At 50.6% G+C, this 20546-nt stretch overlaps 1 protein-coding gene across 1 annotated transcript in view; it reads left to right on the forward strand.

Moving 5' to 3' along the window:
- LOC119974606 (tetratricopeptide repeat protein 7A-like) overlaps nucleotides 1-20546 on the forward strand; it is a 451074-nt gene that overhangs the window by 107667 nt on the left and 322861 nt on the right. The window contains exon 10 of the mRNA XM_038813643.1: nucleotides 18274-18357. Coding sequence (XP_038669571.1) covers nucleotides 18274-18357 — 84 coding nt within the window. The remainder of the gene's footprint in view (nucleotides 1-18273; nucleotides 18358-20546) is intronic.

The raw sequence follows: 20546 nt of genomic DNA on the forward strand, positions 1-20546 counted from the left end.
TGTGGTCTCAGCCTCCGGGAACCCGGTATGGCGGCTACAGACTGTGTCCAGCGTTGCCAACAGCCGGGCGGGAGCCGTGCTGCTGATCGAGGGGCTTCGGCGAGGGCTGGGGAACTGGTGGGGACTGGCCTGGGGGTGCCGAGGGGGGACATTGTCTGGCGGGTCGGGTACGCGCATGACCGGCGGCATGTTTTACGGCACGACCACTGCAAGCCGTCGCCGTGCGCGTGGGCGGACACAGACCCAGAAATTCTCCAGGCGTTTATATCGGGAAGGCCGTGAGTTTTACGTGGCGCGACTGCTGGCCCGTCCCTAGTCAGAGGATTGGCGCTGGGGCTTCGCCCATTTTTCCCATGTAAAACATCATGGGTTCTCTGGACATAGCCCCAAAAGCGGAGAATCCAGCCCCATATGTTTTGTATAAGTCGCTGAAAGGTTTCATGATTTTCATTTGGGATCTGAGTTTAGTTCTTTCCAGCAATTAAATCTCACTTTGTATTTAATCATAGGTTTTGTTTAATATGGTAAACTGTCATTTTGCTCTCGTTAGCTCTAGTTCACTAGAGATAAATTTAACCTTTAAAGGTTTTCAAATTATCAATCCCAAACCCAACCTGCCTCCAACCCACCCACCTCTAAGGGTTAACAGACACGGGGCAGGGGAAAGGCAGCTAACTGCTTTTGAGGGTGTGAGCTGTTCGTTTAAATATAATGAGGCAGGAAGCCTCATATGTCACCTCTATTAACGGTTTAATCCTGACCGACTGAGTTTCACAGGCCTTGGGGAAACCTGGCAGCTAAAGGGAGACCAGGAAAGCTTTGTGAAGAATGCCTTTCCACAGCTGCTTGTGGGCGCGAAGGAGCAGGGGTTTGCCTTCTTCTCTGTCATCGGACACCCTCCCCATACACTCTCATCAATGGAACAGTAGGTTCCTTACTGTGGCCTCCTCCGGAGTGCTTGCTGACTGATAGACAATCAGGCAGCAAAATCTGACAGTCCGGTTGATTTCAGGCAGGAAATCTGATTGGGACCATAAAGACCCATGCTGTGGAGTAAAAAAATCCAAAATATGTGGGGAAATCCGGGACGTCCAAGTTCGTTGACTAAATCTTTTACTTGCAGTACAAATAGGGTCCCATTTCTTGGTGAGTGGCTGGATTTGTTTTTTTGTAATTCAGCTCTAATCCAATGGGGTAATCCTAAAAAGTCATCAAATTTTTAAACCTAAACCAATTCCCATTTTTACTTGGGGCAGGAATCAAATTTTGTTTCTACAATGTCGATTCTTGCACAGCATTAAATTATGAAGTGTCTCAAAAATAGCGATTTGACTTGGCTCTTTTGTTTAAAGACCACGGGAATCCCAATAAATAAGTGAACGACAGCGCGTCCTGCACTGTGGCTAGAATGAAGCGAAGAGGCCGAGAGGTGTTTTACTGGTCACTTTGTTCTTCAGCTACTTTCTGGGTATCTATCAATCGAGTTCCAATTGGGATAATACGTAAATTTAAAATATGTTTATTTTTATCGAATTATTACACCTGTGCACTGTACAATCCGTATGTAAAATTTACATGTTCCCCTTTCATGTTCACCCCCCCACATTTTTTTGTTGTTTGGGCTCCATCGTGGGCCTCATCTTCCTTCATAGATGTTGCAGGCTCTCTTTCGTTTTGTATTTGTTGCTGTTGCCCCATGGCTTTGTTGGGGAGGGGGGGAGGGGCTGGGGGGGACAACCCTCTGGCCCCCTCCTCAGTCTTTTCCTGTGTCCCCTCCTGATGTTTCTCGGAGTTCCTTCCTTGCTGCCCCCCCCCCCCTTTGTTCCTATCTGCTCTGTGCGGTCCTGTCTGCTATCATTGTCCCCCCCCCTCCCCGCCCTCCTCCCTTCCTATCCGCTATTGGCCTTGAACAGGTCTTGGAACAGGCCGATGAATAGCCCCCATGCTTTGTGGAAACCCTCGTCCGACCCTCGGACGGTGTATTTGATCTTCTACGGATGGAGAAATTCCGACAGGTCCGTCAGCCAGTCCGCAGATATGGGTGGTGCTACTGCTCGCAGGCCAAGCAAGATTCCGGAATCCGCCGTGCGATTAAGGAAGCAAAAGCAAGGGCACCGGCCCTGTCTAACATGTAAATTGCAAAATGGAGAGGTTCTCACATTGTTACCAAATAATCATCTAGAATTAGCTGGGAGGACATGTATAGGTTGAAGGATGGGTGTAGACTGCTGGAGCCCCTCTTAAGTGTGTATCACCTTGATATGTTTCTCCTGCATATGGAGGCTGCAGAATGAAGAAACAAGATAGGCTACTGACCCTTGGAGGCTAATTTGTTTTGATCATGTACAGCCTCTGTGGTAGTCGGTATTAGGGGTATTACGGTACCCAGGTTGAGGCTGTAAGACCATTGGTGTGGGAGGTACCTAAGACAGCAAGATTATTGGTGAAGCCTGCCTGCTGGTTCCGCCCAGTAAGGCAGAGTATGAGAGTGTGTGTCTCCCCAGCTGCTGTATTCTGTACCTGCGCTGCTGGGGGAAACATCTAGTCAATAAACCCTTCAATTGTACTCCAATCTCGCTTCGAGAATTATTGATCGTGCATCAATTTATTGGACTAGATTTTGAAGAATGGAGCTCCGCATCAAGCTGGAGTGTCTGCAACTCAGCCCCCACTCGGCAAACTCAGCGGCAACCTTCAAACACTGGCTGGCATGTTTCAACGGGTACCTCAGGACGGCCACGACTACACCCATGGAGGACCAGAAAATGCAAGTTCTCCACTCGAGGGTGAGCCCAGAGATCTACATGCTCAACGAGTATGCAGACGATTTCGAGGCCGCGATGGCCCTGTTGAAAAGACACTACATTCGCCCAGTAAATTAGGTTTAGGCCCAACATCTGCTAGCGACCAGGCGACAAATCCTGGGGGAATCGCTAGACGAATTCTACCGTGCACTTCTGGTACTAGGTAGGAATTGTAACTGTCCGCAAGATTCAGCCAGCAACCACACAGAACTTTTAATCCGGGACGCATTCGTTTTAGGTATGCTGTCCCCCCAAATCCGTCAGCGGCTGCTGGAGAAAGAGACACTGGGCCTCAAGGAGGCACAGGCCCTTGCTAGCTCCCTGGATGTGGCCTCCCGAAACACCCGCGCAGACGTCCCCGACCGCCCGGCAGCCCCTTGGGCAGCGTGGAACCCGCCCGCGGCCGACCCCGATGCATCCCCCATCCCCCCGCAAGCTTGTGCTGCGCGACTACCAGGCAACCCCGGGGGGCCCCGCTGTTATTTCTGCGGGCAAGCCAAGCACCCCCGGCAGCGCTGCCCGGCCCGCTCCTACATCTGCAAAGGGTGCGGCAAAAAGGGCCATTTCATGGCGGTATGCCAGGCCCGGGGTGGTCGCCACCGTCCCTGGGGGTGAACCGGGGCCACCACCACAACTCTCTCCATGGGCCACGTGCTGCCAGCTTCGTTTTCCCGAGCCATGTGCGGGCCCCGGGCGCCACCACCTTGTTCCCCAGGGATCACGTGCGATGTGTGGGCGCCGCCATCTTGCACACCTCCAGCGATGTGCGACCCGTGGGCGCCGCTGTCTTGGCTGGAGTCTCAGGACCCCGATTCGGATGACCACACACTGCCTGAGGAAAATCTTCAATTTTTACCACGACTCGTCTCAGTGACCCTGGACCAGTCTCGCCCCCGAGTGCTCTCGACCGCGACAACAACCGTGCTCATCAACGGACCGAAAACATCCTGCCTGATCGACTCAGGGAGCACAGAGAGCTTCATACACCCCAACATGGTAAGGTGTTGTTCTCTTCCCATACACCCAGTTAACCAAAGAATCTCCCTGGCCTGGTCTCACTCTGTAGAGATCAAGGGGTTCTGCGTAGCTAACCTCACGGTCCAGGGGACGGAATTAAAAAAATTCCGACTCTATGTCCTTGCTCACCTCTGCACTGCCACGCTCCTGGGGCCAGACTTCCAATGCAACCTCCAGAGCTTAACCTTTAAATTCGGCGGCCCAATACCCCCCCTCACTGTCTGCAGCCTCCCGACCCTCAAGGTCGACCCGCCTTCCCTTTTTGCGAACCTCCCTCCGGATTGCAAACCCATCGCCATCAGGAGCAGACGGTACAGTGCCCAGGACCAGACCTTCATTTGGTCAGAAGTTCAGCGGCGACTGAAAGAAGGTATTATCGAGGCGAGCAACAGCCCCTGGAGAGCTCAAGTAGTGGTTGTAAAGACCGGGGAGAAGCACAGGATGGTCATCGATTATAGTCAGACCATCAACAGGTATACGCAGCTCGACGCGTACTCTTTCCCCCGCAGATCTGATTTGGTCAATCAGATTGCACAATAAAAGGTCTTTTTCACGATGGACCTCAAATCCACCTACCACCAGCTCCCCATCCGCCCGAACGACCGCAAATACACTGCATTCGAAGCGGATGGGCGGCTCTACCACTTCCTGAGGGTTCCCTTCAGTGTCACAAATGGAGTCTCGGTCTTCCAACGGGAGATGGACCGAAAGGTTGACCGTTAACGGTTTGCGGGCCACGTTTCGGTACCTCGACAATGTCACCATCTGCGGCCATGATCAGAAGGACCACGACACAAACCTCCGAAAATTCCTCCATACTGCAAAAATCCTTAATCTCACCAACAACAAAGACAAATGCGTGTTCAGTATCGACCGTCTAGCCATCCTCGCCTACGTAGTGCATGATGGAGTTATAGGCCCAGATCCCGAACGCATGCGGTCCCTCATGGAGTTTCCCCTACCCCATTGCTCCAAGGCCCTGAAACGCTGCCTGGGATTTTTTTCGCATTACTCCCAGTGGGTCCCTAATTATGCGGACAAGGCTCGCCTGCTAATCCAATCCACGGTTTTTCCACTGTCGGCAGAGGCCCGTCAGGCCTTCAACCGCATAAAAGAGGACATCGCAAAGGCCACGATGCATGCAATCGACGAATCCCATCCATTCCAAGTTGAGAGCGACGCGTCCGACGTAGCTCTGGCGGCCACCCTCAACCAAGCGGGCAGGCCGATGGCCTTCTCACACACCCTCCATGCTTCAGAAATCCATCATTCCTCCATTGAAAAGGAGGCCCAGGCCACAGTAGAAGCTCCTCACTGACCAACGGTCGGTTGCTTTCATGTTCGATACTGCACAGCAGGGCAAGATAAAGAACGATAAATCGAAAAATCATATTGTGACAATAGATAGTCATCTTAATTTGGGGCAGGGTGACCCCAACTCCACTTAAAATTTGTTTATTGATGGATAGTTTTTCCTGCCTTTGTCCATCATATGGGTTTTCCATATCCACAGAAAACATTCTCTTTATGAATGTTTTTTCAATGGCTATTCAAGCATCGGCACAATGCTTGGGAATTTCAGAATCGAAACAACATCTGACACATGTCCCAGTGTTGTAGCATCCTCCATCATGTCCCCCTCATAGCATCCCAGAAGCACACAACCTGCTCTGTTGACATTTCGCTGACTCATAGAATTTATAGTGCAGAAGGAGGCCATTCAGACCATCGAGTCTGCACTGGCTCTTGGAAAGAGCACCCTACCCAAGGTCAACACCTCCACCCTATCCCCATAACCCAGTAACCCCATCCAGCACTAAGGGCAATTTTGGATACTAAGGGCAATTTATCATGGCCAATCCACCTGACCTGCACATCTTTGGACTGTGGGAGGAAACTGGAGCACCCGGAGGAAACCCACGCACACACGGGGAGGATGTGCAGACTCCGCACAGACAGTGACCCAAGCCGGAATCGAACCTGGGACCCTGGAGCTGTGAAGCAATTGTGCTATCCACAATGCTACCGTACGGTCCTTCTACCATTGAGAAGAGAAGCTTTCAAAATGAAAGACTCCACCTTCCAAGGGAGTTATTTGGCTAGTAATGGGAAGAGAAGCTAACTCATCACCATTTACCGCAACCCACTTTCAAACAGGTGAGGCAACAACGAAGGGTGTGATGGACGTAGGAATTTCAGATGTATTGTATTGTAGGTATTTGGTGCAGGAAGGGTTAAAAGCCTGGGTTAGAATATGTTTGACTGCTGCAGTCATGTTTAAAAAGGAAATCCCAGTTTGAAAGGCAAGTATATTTTGGGAGCTAGGGGTGCAATTAAACTATTGGAAAAGCTTGGGTTAATGGAATTCTGTTTTCATTAAGGGGATTCCCTGTGAAGTTAATTAGATTTCAGCTTGGTCAGATGGTGTCATTACTGGGTGGAGTTAAGTTATCAGGCAGTTTGCAGAAAAAGCAGGTTAGATCTGAGGTGAATGAAGCTGTGTGCACAATGAGGCAGTTCTGCTCTCACTGTAGGTTAGTTAAAAGAGATTAACTATTTAAAGCAGGGCAGGCTTGACTGAGAACAAGGGGGAGCTGGAACAAAACAGCTGAATCAGCTTTTGAAGATGTACAACCAAAGTTTATTCATGGGTCTGACAGGAGTCAGATTGGTTCTGTAAAGCAGGGTCAAAAGATCTCTCTCTCTCCTGAATGCCAATGGTTTCATGGTGGATTGAGAACTGAGATGTTTTTTCCCTTGTTGTTTAAGTGGGAATAGCAATTATATTGAGTAGTATGTTTAAGGGGTAATTGTCAGCTATTTTGTGGTGTTATGTTAAAGATTTTAATACTGTGTTCGTAATAAAGTTTGTTTTAAAATACCATATTCCCATTTTTTTGTGCAATCACTCCTGGAGGGAGGTATCCTTTCCTCACAATCTTACAAAATATTGGAGTTTCAGTGCAGTATCCTAGCCACTGTTGGGGTCTGGTTTGTGCTCGTAATTCGAGAACAAATCTGAAGGCTAAGAAACCAGACCCAGTTTTCCTCGTAAGCTGAAATCAAAGTTCATGGAACCAAGGTAGTTTTATAAGTAGAAACATTTCGATGAAGCTGCATGTAGCACAGTGAAATCGTAACCTGACCAATTTGTACTCCATGCCTTATTAATGTTTTTCCTGCCTCCTCCATCTGATCATCCAGTATGGATCCAGGTCAAGTATGGGCGGCATAGTAGCACAGTTGTTAGCACTGTTGCTTCACAGCACCAGGGTCCCAGGTTTGATTCCCGGCCTGGGTCACTGCCTGTGTGGAGTCTGCATGTTCTCCCCGTGTCTGTGTGGGTTTCCTTCGGGTGCTCCTGTTTCCTCCCACAAGTCCTGAAAGACGTGCTGTTAGGTAATTTTTTTTAATAAATGTTTTTTATTGGGTTTTTGAACAAGGTATAATTACCGTTATGTACACAGGATAAGAAACACACACACATATATATATATATATATATACACATATCTAGAAGAGTTGGGCACACCCCAACATACCAAGGAGAAGGAAATGGTACATAGTAAAAAAAAGACAATAAAATATGAAATAGAATAACTGGTAGGGTATTGTGCACCAGCTCGACAGCGGCAGCTCTGTACACCTGGCAAAATTATTTATACCTGCTTCTCCCAGACGGATCTCGCTGCCGTCCTCCCTCCCTCCCAGTCTATCTCTCCCTTTCATGCCTTGGCTACTTTCCCCTGATTCTTGATTAATTTCCCCTGATTCTTGGCTACCTGCTATTCTTCCTCTTGTTCGTTGGCCACAAACAGGTCCCGGAACAATTGCGTGAATGGCTCCCACGTTCTGTGGAAGCCGTCGTCTGACCCTCGGATGGCGAATTTGATTTTCTCCATTTGGAGAGATTCCGAGAGGCCAGACAGCCAGTCTGCAGCTTTGGGTGGTGCTGCTGACCACCAGCCAAACAGGATTCTACGGCGGGTGATCAGGGAGGCAAAGGCAAGGGCGTCCGCCCTCCCCAGGAATAGATCTGGCTGGTCCAAGACCCCGAAGACCGCCACTTTCGGGGCATGGCTCCACCCTCACCACCACAACTTTGCCTCAAAGAAGACTGTCCAGTACTCCACAAGTCTGGGGCACGACCAGAACATGTGGGCGTGGTTGGCCGGGCCTACTTGGCACCGTTCACATCTATCCTCCACCTCCGGGAAGAACCTACTCATATGGGTTCTTGTTAAGTGGGCCCTATGTACCACTTTTAGCTGCGTCAGGCTGAGCCTTGCGCACGTGGCAGTGGAGTTGACCCTATGCAGTGCTTCGCTCCAGAGACCCCACCCTATCTCAATCCCCAGGTCCTCCTCCCATTTCTTTCTTGTTGCGTCCAGTACGGTGTCGGCCCTTTCTGTCAGTTGGTCATACATGTCACTACAGTTTCCCTTGTCTAATATGCTTGCGTCCAGTAGTTCTTCCAGTAGTGTCTGTCGTGGCGGTTGTGGGTACGTCCTTGTCTCCTTTCGTCGGAAGTTTTTAAGCTGCAGATACCTTAGCTCGTTCCCCCTAGCTAGCTGAAATTTCTCTGTCAGTTCGTCCAGTGTTGCGATCCTGCCATCCGTGTATAGGTCCCTGACTGTCAGTGTCCCTATGTCCGGCCCCCACCTTTTGAAGGTGGCGTCAGTCAGTGCTGGTGTGAACCTATGGTTGTTGCAGATGGGAGCTTTGTCAGACATTTTGGTCAGGCCAAATTGCTGCCGCAGTTGGTTCTAGGATTGGAGGGTGGCTGTCACCACCTGGCTGCTGGAGTGTCTTTTGGGTGGGGATGGGAGTGCTGCCATGGCGAAGGCCCGGAGGGAGGTCCCCACGCAGGAGGCCTCCTCCGCGCGCACCCACTCGGCCTCTGGCTCCTTGATCCATCCCCTTATTCACTTGGCTGTCATCGCCCAGTGGTAGAATTGAAGGTTTGGGAGGGCTAGCCCCCCCTGGATTTTGTTTTTTGTAGGACCTTCTTTGGGATCCTAGCATTTTTCCCTCCCCATACGAACGTCATGATTAGTTTGTCCAGCGCTTTGAAAAAGGCCTTGGGGATGTAGATCGGAATGGATCTAAACAGGAAGAGGAACCTGGGCAGTACGTTCATTTTGATCGTCTGGACTCTCCTCGCGAGGGAGAGTGGGAATGTGTTCCATCTTTGCAGGTCCTTTTTTACTTCCTCCGTCAGACTGGTGAGGTTCCATTTGTGGATCCCTTTCCAGTCATTGGCCATTTGGATCCGCAGGTAGCGGAATTTCTGTCGGGCTTGTTTAAACGGCAGCCCCTTTAGTGCGCTGCTCTGAGCGCGATTGCTAGTGGTTCGATCACTAGGGCGAACAGCAGCGGGGACAGTGGGCATCCTTGTCTGGTGCCCCTGTGCAGGGAAGTATTGGGAGTTGGTATTGTTGGTCCGGATGCTCACCATGGGAGCGTTGTATAGGAGCTTTACCCAGGAGGTGAACCGTGTTCCAAACCCGAACCGCTCCAGTACCTCTATGAGGTATTTCCATTCGACTCTGTCGAAGGCCTTTTCTGAGTCTAGGGAGACGATCACCTCTTGTGTTCTCTCCCCGGAGGGGGTCATTATCACGTTCAGCAGGCGCCTGATGTTCGAGGTAAGCTGTCTACCTTTGACGAAGCCTGTCTGGTCCTCTGTGACCACCTCAGGTACACAGTCTTCTAGCCTTTTGGCTAGGATTTTGGCCAGTATTTTGGCGTCTGCGTTCAGCAGAGAGATGGGTCTGTATGACCCACATTCGGTTGGGTTTGTCTTTCTTAGGTATCAGCGAGATTGAGGCCTGTGCTAGCGTGGGTGGCAGTGTGCCCCTAGCTAGCGAGTCTGTGAACATCTCCCGCAGCTGTGGGGCCAGCGCTGTCGCAAATGTTTTGTAGAAGTCCGCCAGGAACGCGTTTGGTCCCGGCGCCTTCCCCGTCTGCATGGAGCTAATGCTGTCCATGGTCTCTCCCAGTGCTAGTGGTGCTTCCAAGCCCCGTTTTCTGCCCTCTCCCTCGACTGGAATGTCCAGTCCATCAAGGAATCATTTCATCCCAGACTCCCTCCTTGGGGGCTCTGAGGTGTACAGCTCTTGGTAGAAGGCCTTGAAGGTTTTGTTAATCTTTTCTGGTTCTGTTTCTAACGTGCCTCTGGTACCCCTGATTTGTGCAATTTCCCTGGTGGCTGCCTGCTTTCTCAGCTGGTATGCCAACAGGCGGCTGGCTTTGTCTCTGTGTTCGAACAGGGTCCCACGTGCCTGGCGGAGTTGGTACACTGCTTTCCTGGTGGAGAGCAGGTCAAAGTTCCTTTGTAGCTCTTTCCTCTCCGCCGGGAGCTCTACGGTCGGGGCCTCGGAGTATTTACAGTCTACCTCCAATATGGAGTCGACCAGCTGCTGCCTAGCCACCCTTTCCTCCGCCCTTTTGAAAGCAATGATTTCCCCTCTTAGTACAGCCTTTAGCGCTTCCCAGAACGTGGAGGGTGAGACCTCCCCGTTCTGGTTGTTCTCCGTGTACTCTGCTATGGCCCGCACTATCCTTTCGCTGAAGGCCTTGTCAGCTAGTAAGGCACCGTCCAACCTCCATGTGGGGCGTTGGGCCATGCCCGTCTCTAGCCGCACGTCCATGTAATGTGGAGCGTGGTCTGATATCACAATTGCGGAGTATTCCACTTTGTCTATCCCTGGAAGCACCGTTTTCCCCACCACAAAGAAGTCAATTCTGGTGTATACGTTGTGTACTGGGGAGAAGAAGGAGAATTCCTTCTCCCCCGGGTGGGCGAACCTCCAGGGGTCCACCGCTCCCATCTGCTCCATAAAGTGGCTGAGTTCCCTTGCCATGCTTGAGGTTTTCCTCGTTTTGGGGTTTGATCTGTCTGTCTTTGGGTCCTGTACACAGTTGAAGCCCCCCCCCCCCACCCCATGATTAGTCGATGCATTGCTATGTCTGGGATTTCTGCCATGGTCTTTTTGATGAAGCTCGTGTCGTCCCAGTTGGGTGCGTACACGTTAACTAGTACTACCGGTGCCCCATCCAGGGCCCCGCTGACCATGACGTACCTTCCCCCTGGGTCCGTAACCGTCTTTGTCGCCCTAAACATCATCCTCTTGCCGATCAATATCGCCACCCTCCTGGCCCTTGTCCCATGGCAGGAATGGTAGGTTTGTCCCACCCAGCCCTTCCTTACCCGGAGTCGGTCCTGCTCTCTCAGGTGTGTCTCTTGGAGGAAGACTATGTCGGCCCTCATATTTCTGAGGTGGGTGAGGACTCTGGATCTCTTCACTGGGCCGTTGAGTCCTCTTACATTCCAGGTGACTATCCTGGTGGGGGGCTTCTGCCCCCTCGCTCCTGTGGGATTAACCATACTTATCTGGTGAACGCACCCCTGCCCTCCGGGGTTTCCCTTTGTTGGGGGGCCGTCCAGGATGGCCACTGTCGCTGCTCTCTCCATGCGGTCGGGTCCCTGCGCTCCTGGGTTTCCCTTTGTCCTGGGGGCACCCACCATGGCCGCCCACTGTGTGTCCGCCATGCGGGTAGTCCCCTGCACTCTGGGGTCTCCTTTCGCCCAGAGACCGTACTGGGTGGATGCTTGCAGCGATTCCTTGTTTCGATACCTTGGTTGTGGCACTTTGTAGCCCTGTTCCTTTTCTAGCCTCTTTTGCCCCTCCTTCCCTGCATCCCCCCTCCCCGGTCTCTCGCTCCCTATGAACCCCCCGCCCCTGGTCTCTCCCTTTTCCCTCCTCCCCCGTATATCCCTCCTTTGTCCCTCTTTCCCCTGTTCCTGTCCCCGTTTGCTCTCCCGACTCTGATGGGTGTTTCCCCCCCATCACCTGCCTGGCACCTTCCTCCCTGTTTGGGGCGCGCTGCGGCCCTGCTTTGTTGCGTGCCCCCAGCGCTAGCTTTCCTGCTAGTACGGTGGCCCCCCTCTCGGGGGTTACTGTCTCGTTTCTACCCTGCCTGGCCTCTGCGGTTTTCTGCCCACTCTTCCCGCATCCTACCCTGCACCCCTCTCGCTTGCTCTCCCTTCTCCATTACTCTCGTTCCCTCGTGCTGGGGCCTGGCCTCCCACCTGGAGCGGTCCCTCGGGCACTGGTTTGCTCTTTGTTCAGGGTGCTCTTGCAGTGGCGGGGGCGGGGGGGCCTGGAATTGCCTCACCCTTCCCCACCCTCCCCGTAGGCGTGTCGTTGCCCCTTGCCAGGGGCCCCTCATCCCTACCTTCGCTGGTGGTTTTCCAGCCCGTGTTCCTCGACAAACGTGTTTGCCTCAGCGGGGGCTGTAAGGAAGTATTCTCTGTCTTGGTATGTGACCCAGAGTTTCGCTGGGTACAGCATACCAAAACGCACGTTGCTCCTGTGAAGAGCTGCTTTCGCTCTATTGAACTCTGCCCGTGTGCTGGCTATATTTGCCCCAATATCCTCATAAATTCGAATGGCGTATCCTTCCCATTTGCAGGCTCTATTTTTCCTGGCCCAGCGCAGGATTGTCTCCCTGTCCTGGTACCGGTGCAGTTTAGCTATGACTGCTCTCGGGTGGTCTCCTGCCTTGGGCTTCGGGCGCAGCGACCGATGCGCTCTGTCCATTTCTGGTGGGTTGGGGAAAGTTTCCCTCCCCACTAAGTTGCCCAGCATCTTGGCTACGTATGCTGTGGGGTTTCTACCCTCGATCCCCTCTGGCAAGCCCACTATCCTGACATTTTGCCTTCTCGAGCAGTTTTCCTGGTCGTCTACTCTGCCCTTCAGGCTCCCCTGTGTTGTGCCCAGTCTCGCCACTTCCCACTCCAGGGCCGTGACCCGGTCGCTCATGTCAGTCGCTGCTTTCTCCAGCTCCTTAATGGTCGCCTCCTCGGTTTCCAGTTTCTCTCCTTGGGCATCCAATTTCTCCTCAAGTCTGGCCAGGGCCTGCTGCACCCCTGACATGGCCCTGGCCATTGCTGCCTGCACTGCGGCCTCTATGTCTGCCTTCGCCTCTGCCTTGATTACCTGCTGATGCTCCCTCAGCACCTCGGTAAAGGCTGCCTTCCAGTCCCAGCTCCTCCCTGGCCCCGGGGGAGAGGGCACCTGTCTGTCCAGCTCTTTTTGATGCGGCGATACTTCCGTTCTGTCGCTCCGTGTGCTGATTCGCTCGTCTGAACTGGCTCGCCCATTGCCCCGTCTGCCTTTGGTGCCCCCTCTCCCTCTGCTTTGGCTCCCTTCTGGCATTTTTTCTCCCCCTTCCCTTTCTTCTTTACTTCTCCCCTTGTTTTTCTTTTCCCCCGTTTTTCCGCACACTGTTTTTTTTGGTTTCTTCCCTTTTTCTTCTCTCCTCCCTTCTTTCCTTTACCACTTTATTTTTTCTCTTTTATAAAACTCTTCTCAGGTGGGCTTGTTTTGGGTGAGAAAAAAAGAGTGCAAAAAGAGAAAAAATAATATATTTTTCCACTCCCCTCCCCCCCCCCTCCGCCCCCCATCCCCTCTCTTTAAAAGAGTTTTGTTTTTGCAAAAGTTATTTTTCCTTCCTTTTCTCTCACTCACCCAGTGTCGAGAGAGAGAGGCCTCTTTGTTCCTGCCTCGTGATGGTCACTGCCGGCTTGGGGGGGGGTTTGGGTTGGTCCCCGCTGCTCTGTCCGGGCCCCCGCTCGTCACACCCCGCGCTCTCCCGGTGGGGTTGGTTGGGTCGCTGGTCGCTCCTCCGTTCCCTCCTCTCTGCAGGTTCGGCCCCGCTTCGGTCCGGGCTGCTGCCGCTCCGATCCTGGCCTACGCTCTGGTGCCGTGGGGAGGGGGGGGGGTTGGTGAACCTGCCGCCGCCGCTGCTGCTGCCGCCGGATCGCTCCGCTGGTGAGATTCCCCTGCCACCAATTCCACGGGGGTTTGAATCTTCCCCTTCCCCCCTCCTCCCGCTGCGGAGACCCCCACAAAAAGGCCCCGACCTCGTTGACCTGCGGGAGCCCCTTTCTTTGCGACCGCTCCGCTCGCCAACCGGAAGTCCTCCCGTGCTGTTAGGTAATTTGAACATTCTGAATTCTCCCTCTGTGCACCTGAACAGGCGCTGGAATATGGCGAGTAGGGCCTTTTCACAGTAACTTCATTGCGGTGTTAATGTATGCCTACTTGTGACAGTAAAGATTATTATTAATTATTAAGTAATTGGTGACACAGGAGCCGAAAGTCTCAGACATGGGGGCAGTCGTACTGGCTAGAACTCCTCGAGGTTTAATCGCAGGTTCCCTCCCACGTTTGCTGATCCTCCAATCATACATTCGGTCTCTGGAGGAGCTGCAAGATCAGTAGAGAGGGAACCTGTGATTGGAGGAGCAACTGAACATAGATTCTGAGCAGGAGTCACCATTGACTGACGCCGAAATCGGGTTATGCGATTGTGCGGAGAATAGGTTCCAACGTCAAAATCGCAGTGGGCGCCAATTTGGCGGCAAATCGTAATTCTCCGTCACGTCGACAGTGATGCCAGTGCGGCCCGGAACGCACATACAGCAAACACCGTTTGCATATCATTGGCGGTCCTGACCCGGTATTCTCCGCGATTCTCCGCTTCTGATGAGCCAAGTTCCTGACGGTGCGGTTCACTTGTGCTTTTAAAAATTGTGAAACTGGCACCATGAAGGAGAGATGGGAGGTTGGTGTCACGGGAGTGTCCCTTTAAGAAAGGTTATTTATTATCTTATCACATGGCTTCAGTGACGTCATTTTGTGGGTGGAGCTGAGCTTGTGGCGGTGAGGTTGGTTTTACTTCCGCTTTAATTTGACTGCTGTGGACTACATGTGGAGGGCAGCAGTGTTTTGACCTGTCTCTCTCTATTTTCATTTTAAATATCTGTTTCTGTAAAAAACCCATTGATTATAGCTACCTGCTTTGGTAATTTAAAAGATATAGTTTGCTTTCCGGAAGGGTTTAAACCTGCTGGTGAGACGGGGTCAGAATCTCAGGGAAAGCCCGTCTTATTCAAGTGAGAATGCAGAGTGCTGGGCCATGCTTTGAATAGGGGTTTATGGGATTTTGTTTTTGAATTGAACAATTAAGGGCGAATTCATTAAGTGTTATACATAGATTAATGTAGCTGGATGGTGTCTTTATATTTGTAATTGATAAAAATTCCCACTGTGTGTTTATCTATATATGTTAACTAAGTTTTTATTTTGATTAAAGTGACTAAGAAGACTATTGAATCACACCTGAAGGAAAGGCTCTTGTGCTCATCCTAGCCAAATTCAGCATAAAGGTTGTAGGCCAGGTGGACTTCATAATATACTTTGGAGTTTGTAAACCCTGGCTCATAACAAAATTAGGGGCTTGTGGGATAAAAGACTATCTTTTTTGAGTGAAGTTGGCTTAGTGAACTTATAGACAGTGAGGGGTGAGCACATTTGTGTTTGCTTTTCAGGTGTTATATTCAAATTTAAATAGGGAATGTGTTGTGGACAATGGCTCTTTCAGAGGCTCAGACGTTTTTGGGGTTGGAAAAGGCGAAGCACAATACCTTACAAACGGAGACTAAATGAAGGCTTTTAGATTTGGCAACAACATTACAGTTAACATTGCCTGACGAAGTACGGAAAGAAGGGGTGACTGCGGCAGTAGCTGAGCATTTAAAATTGCCTCAGATACAGTCAGATTCACTGGAAATGGCAAGAATTCAATTACAAATAAAGCAGCTTGAGCATGAAAAAATGAGGGAAAAAGAAAGAATGGCCTTCGCAGAACAAAAAGAAAAGGACCGTTTGTCCCCTCTGGAGGTCCTACCTCCATCTGCTGTACCGAATCAGCTGTGTGGTGCGCACCAGAGAGTGTCCCAGCAGCCTCTTCATTAAAGTGCCCAAACTGGGTGAGTGTCTCTGGAATGGTGGAGGGTGTTGGGGATAGCTGTGATGGGAAATCTGTGTCATCCTCAGACTCGAACTCCAGGGTGCTCTGAGTCTCGGGTTGAGGGCTGCGGTCCAAGCTGCTCTCGGGGGAGGGGGGGGGGCACGCCTTTGGTACTGGCTGGGGGGTGCGTGGCACCGGATGGACCCGCCCCATCTACACTAGACAAGACGCATGACTGGACCGTGGGCCGGGAGGAATGGGGGTGGTGTGGGTGAGGGTGGTGTTCAGGGGGGTGTTCACACGTGTCACGGGGAACTGCAACACAGCAGGGTCTCACTTCCTCGCCCGCAGCCGAACTCCACCCAGGCGACCTCCCTTTCCTCCTGGCTGCCGACCACGTCCAGGGCCCTCTTATCGGTTAGGGCGAGGAGCTGCAGGCCTGGCGGCCCCCCCTTCAATTTTCGCCTACTCACGTCCTTATTCTTGCAGGTTGGGGGGCAAACGGAAAATGACAGTGTTAGTCAGTCTGACCCATGCAGCCCACTGTAGAGAGGGAACCTGTGATTGGAGGAGCAACTGAACTTAGATTCTGGGCAGGATTCACCATTGGCTGACGCCGAAATCGGGAAATGCGATTGTGCGGAGAATAGGTTCCAACGTCAAAATCGCAGTGGGCGCCAATTTGGCGGCAAATCGTAATTCTTCGTCACGTCGACAGTGATGCCAGTGCGGCCCGGAACGCACATACAGCAAACACTGTTTGCATATCGTTGGCGGGCCTGACCCGGTATTCTCCGGGGCCTCCGCGATTCTCCGCTTCTGATGAGCCAAGTTCCCTCTCAACCAGGTGGGTAGCTGGTGGCGTCACTGGCCAGGGCCCCCGACCATGCCAGCTGGTATGGGTACCAGCATGTGGGGCAGGGTGGGGGTTTATCCACCCTCTAGGTTGTGTGTGAGGGTAGGGATATGGGTGTGTGGGATGGGGTTAGTGCCAGGGGTACAGTGCTGCCTACCCACCCTGTCTGCCCTGAGGAGGTTGTGTAGTTATTTCCAGCGCTGCTGGCCGGTCGGACAGTGATGCTGGTGGTGCTGACTGCCTCTGCCACCTGTGCCGGGGCACAACGACTGACATTCTCCTTCCTTGGCCCGCCTCTCTTCCACCGTGTCCAGGAGGGTCTCCAGTTCGTGAAATTGTGTGCCGCTCTCTTTGCTATCATCTTGTTGGCGGGGATGGTGTGCGTGGGGAGTGAAGTGTGTTTATGCAGCTGCAGCTGGTCAGCCTCCTGAGGGTCAATCGCGAAATTGCCGAATCCCGCACCATTTCGCATTGGAATCGATTGTGTTCCACATGGCTCCTGTGCTAGTACCTTGACAGTCACTGAATCGGTCCAGGTGTGGCACCAGTTTTGCTGTCATGGAACTCCACGAACTTTGCGCCGGAGTCAACACTTATTCTCAGAAATGGAGAATCCAGCCCTCTGTCTCTCACAAGTAAGGGGGGGTGGTGGGATTCACTTATTTTTTTAACTTTTTAGGCTAGTTGTAGGAAAGAGTGCTAATTTAAGCAAACCTGTTCGCTCAAACATGATGTCTCCCCATGGTATGAAAATGACTCGGGTGATTACATGTTGGTTGGTAAAGGCAGTAATTGGTCGGAAGATGGTTTCTTGTCTCCTCCTTCAGTGACTGAAACTAATATTTTTTGTTCCTTCCTGGGATGCCTGCCAGCACCTTGTTTTGGGTGGTAATCTGCATATAGAATCATAGAATTTACCGTGCCATTCGGCCCATTAAGTCTGCACCGGCCCTTGGAAAGAGCAACCTACTTAAGCCCACACATCCACCCTATCCCCGTAACCCAGTAACCCCACCTAACCTTTTTGGACACTAAGGGCAATTTATCATGGCCAATCCACCTAACATGCACATCCTTGGACTGGAAACCGGAGCACCCGGAGGAAACCCACGCAGACATGGGGTGAACGTGCAGACTCCACACGGACAATGACCCAAGCCAGGAATCGAACCTGAGACCCTGGAGCTGTGAAGCAACTGTGCTAACCACTGTGCTATCATGATGCCCGTGAATAAAGACAGTGTTGGGAGGCCATGGGCAAACCCGTGGATGAGTTTGATCCTGTACTCCTCTGCCAACCACACATGCAGTTCCTGGCAGGGATCACTGGATAGTGATCATGGACAGATACCCTGTCTAATTTAATTACCTTCTTGGACAAGAGTCAGGCCAGTTGTGTAGCTTTAGGTGTCTGTGTGGAACATTAAGACCAGCATTTGGCCAGATGGGCCAAATGGCCTTTTTCTGTGCTGTGTTTGCTGAGTAATTTTAACCTAACTCCAATTCTGCACACATTTTCCTAATCGGACATTTAAATAAGAATTTGGGAAAGCTCCCACTAGATGGCATAATTATAATGTGAAACAAAGAGTGACCCTTGCATTGCTGAACTAACACAAAATTTTGTGCCAGAAGAGCAAATACTGTGAGCAGTGCTCCATGGTTTGGTAATGTGTACTGTCAAATAGGAAGCTTGGCATACATGTTAATGCGCTTCCTTTAATGGTTTATTTATCAAGCTTGCATCTCATATTGAAATCTTTCTTTCCTCAGTGTTTGGAGAGAGCAATGAAGTTTGCATTCAATGAATTCCACCTGTGGTATCAGTTAGCACTTTCACTGATGGCTAGTGGAAAGGTAAGGCTGGTTTCTCATTGCAGTGTCGCTGTTATATTCCTTTCCTCTTACTGATGCAATGTTGAGACATTTAAATGCGGGTGTAGTAGATTTTAAAATATATTTCTCAGAAATATTGTTTTCTGTGCATAAAGTTAGAGAACAATTCTTTGACCAAATTGTAATTTTTCTCTTTTCTATCTCAAGTTGGCACACTTTTCATCGTGTGCAAACACAACATTTGCATATTGGCTAACCTCCACAAATTATTAGTTTAGGTGCAGGAAGCTTGGAATGAGCATTACTCCACCTGATTAAATCTTGGAAACTGTGGCATGAAATACATTTCTTCAGAGCTGCCCCATCAAACCAGTGCTTTTTAACAATGAAAGCTGTATTCCAAATCAGGGTTTCTCAAGCCGTGGAACCCCTCGTGATCTCCCAGGTGCATCGGGGAACCCCAAGCATTATCATAATGCCGATGCCCCTATTTCTGCCACAAAATAGGTGCGGATATAAAAATCCAATGTAAACAAGTCTTTTCTAGTTCATATCTATTCATATATTAGGAATTAGGAAGAAACACACGGCCACAAATACATTTGCCAGATACATGGCCCCTCACATTAAGCCCTGGCCAAGACATCCTCCCACGGCCCCTTAACATTAACCCCTGGAAGTAGTACCCACTTAGGAGTGGGTAATGTAAAAGGTTCTCTTATTTAAAAAAAAAATTAAGTCTTACCTTTTGTCATTTTTAGTGGAAGGAGTGATGCTGGAAAGCTGCTGCTCATATTAGATACGCTCTCTCTCTCCCTCCTGCACTTTACATCATCATCTCTCCCATCCCTCACTCACTCACTCACTCACTCACTCACTCACTCACTCACTCACACAGATCAATCATACTCACTCACTCACTTACTCACTCACTCACTCACACAGATCAATCATACACACTCACTCACTTGCTCACTCACTCAACACTCACTCGTTCAACACTCACTCACTCGCGCACACACACACACACACCCCTGTCTCATGTTTGGACCCCGCCAACGACACTGCTTGAACTACTACCACCGATGCGGCTGCTGGTAATGCCACTGTTGACTTCTGCCTCCAACTTTCCTCTGCTCTCCTGCTCCTGCTTGCTCACCGTTGATCTTCGCTTTGGCCTGGGCTTTTACGCCCAGCAACAGTGAAAGCGAGTAAATCAAATGGGCCAATCAGAGCAGGGCCTCTCTAAGCACTGAATGCTGATGGAATTAATTCTCAGGTCATCAGCATTGAGTCCTCCAAAAGGCATTGATCTGATTGGCCTATTTGCTTTCCTTCTTTTTAAATCTGTAGGGTTGGAACTGGCATTTGTTGGTTATGTGGCAGACTGCAGCATCACTGACTCCCTAGAGACCCTTCCCGGACCCTTGCAGGTCCACGGACTTCAGCTTGGGAACCCTTGTTCTAAATCATAAGAATTTGTGAAAACAGACAATGATAAGTGCTGAATTTAACAAATAAAGCCACTGAAAGAAATTAATCTTCTGTAACATACATTATTTTTCTTATTTTTATTTTTTTTTTAAATAATTTTTATTGAGATTTTCAAAAACATATCAAAAACAGAAAATAACAACAAGAAAACAATATTAACAACAAAAATAAAAACACACTAACCCCCAAAACCAACCCCCCCCCCCCCCCCCCCCAGTAACGACAACAAGAATAAATAGATAAACACCTGGCATATTCAATAAACACATATATACATTTCTCCCTTCCCCCGAAACCTCCCCCTCCCCCCCGGGTTGCTGCTGCTGGTACTGTGAAGCAGCAGTGCTAACCACTGTGCTACCGTGCCGCACTTCAGCTGATGATTTAAGATCTCACTGCATCCGTTGAAAAACATGCTTCGTCTTAGAAACTTAGAAACAAAAATAGGAGCAGGAGGGGGTCATTCAATCCTTTATTTTTTTTAAAAATAATTTTTATTAAGGTTTTCGCAAAATATAAACAACAAAACAATATTAACAGAATAACCATGGTAAAAACCCAAGAACACCCACCCCCCTACAAAAGCAACTACTAAATCGAAAACAAGAAAAAAAAAACCCCAAAAAAGCAAACAACAGAAAGGAAAGAGATAACACCCGCCACATCCAACAAACACATGTACACACTTCTCCCACCCACCAAACCCAATGCCCCCC

The sequence above is a fragment of the Scyliorhinus canicula genome, chromosome 1 (assembly GCF_902713615.1).
Source record: "Scyliorhinus canicula chromosome 1, sScyCan1.1, whole genome shotgun sequence".
NCBI lineage: Eukaryota > Metazoa > Chordata > Chondrichthyes > Carcharhiniformes > Scyliorhinidae > Scyliorhinus > Scyliorhinus canicula.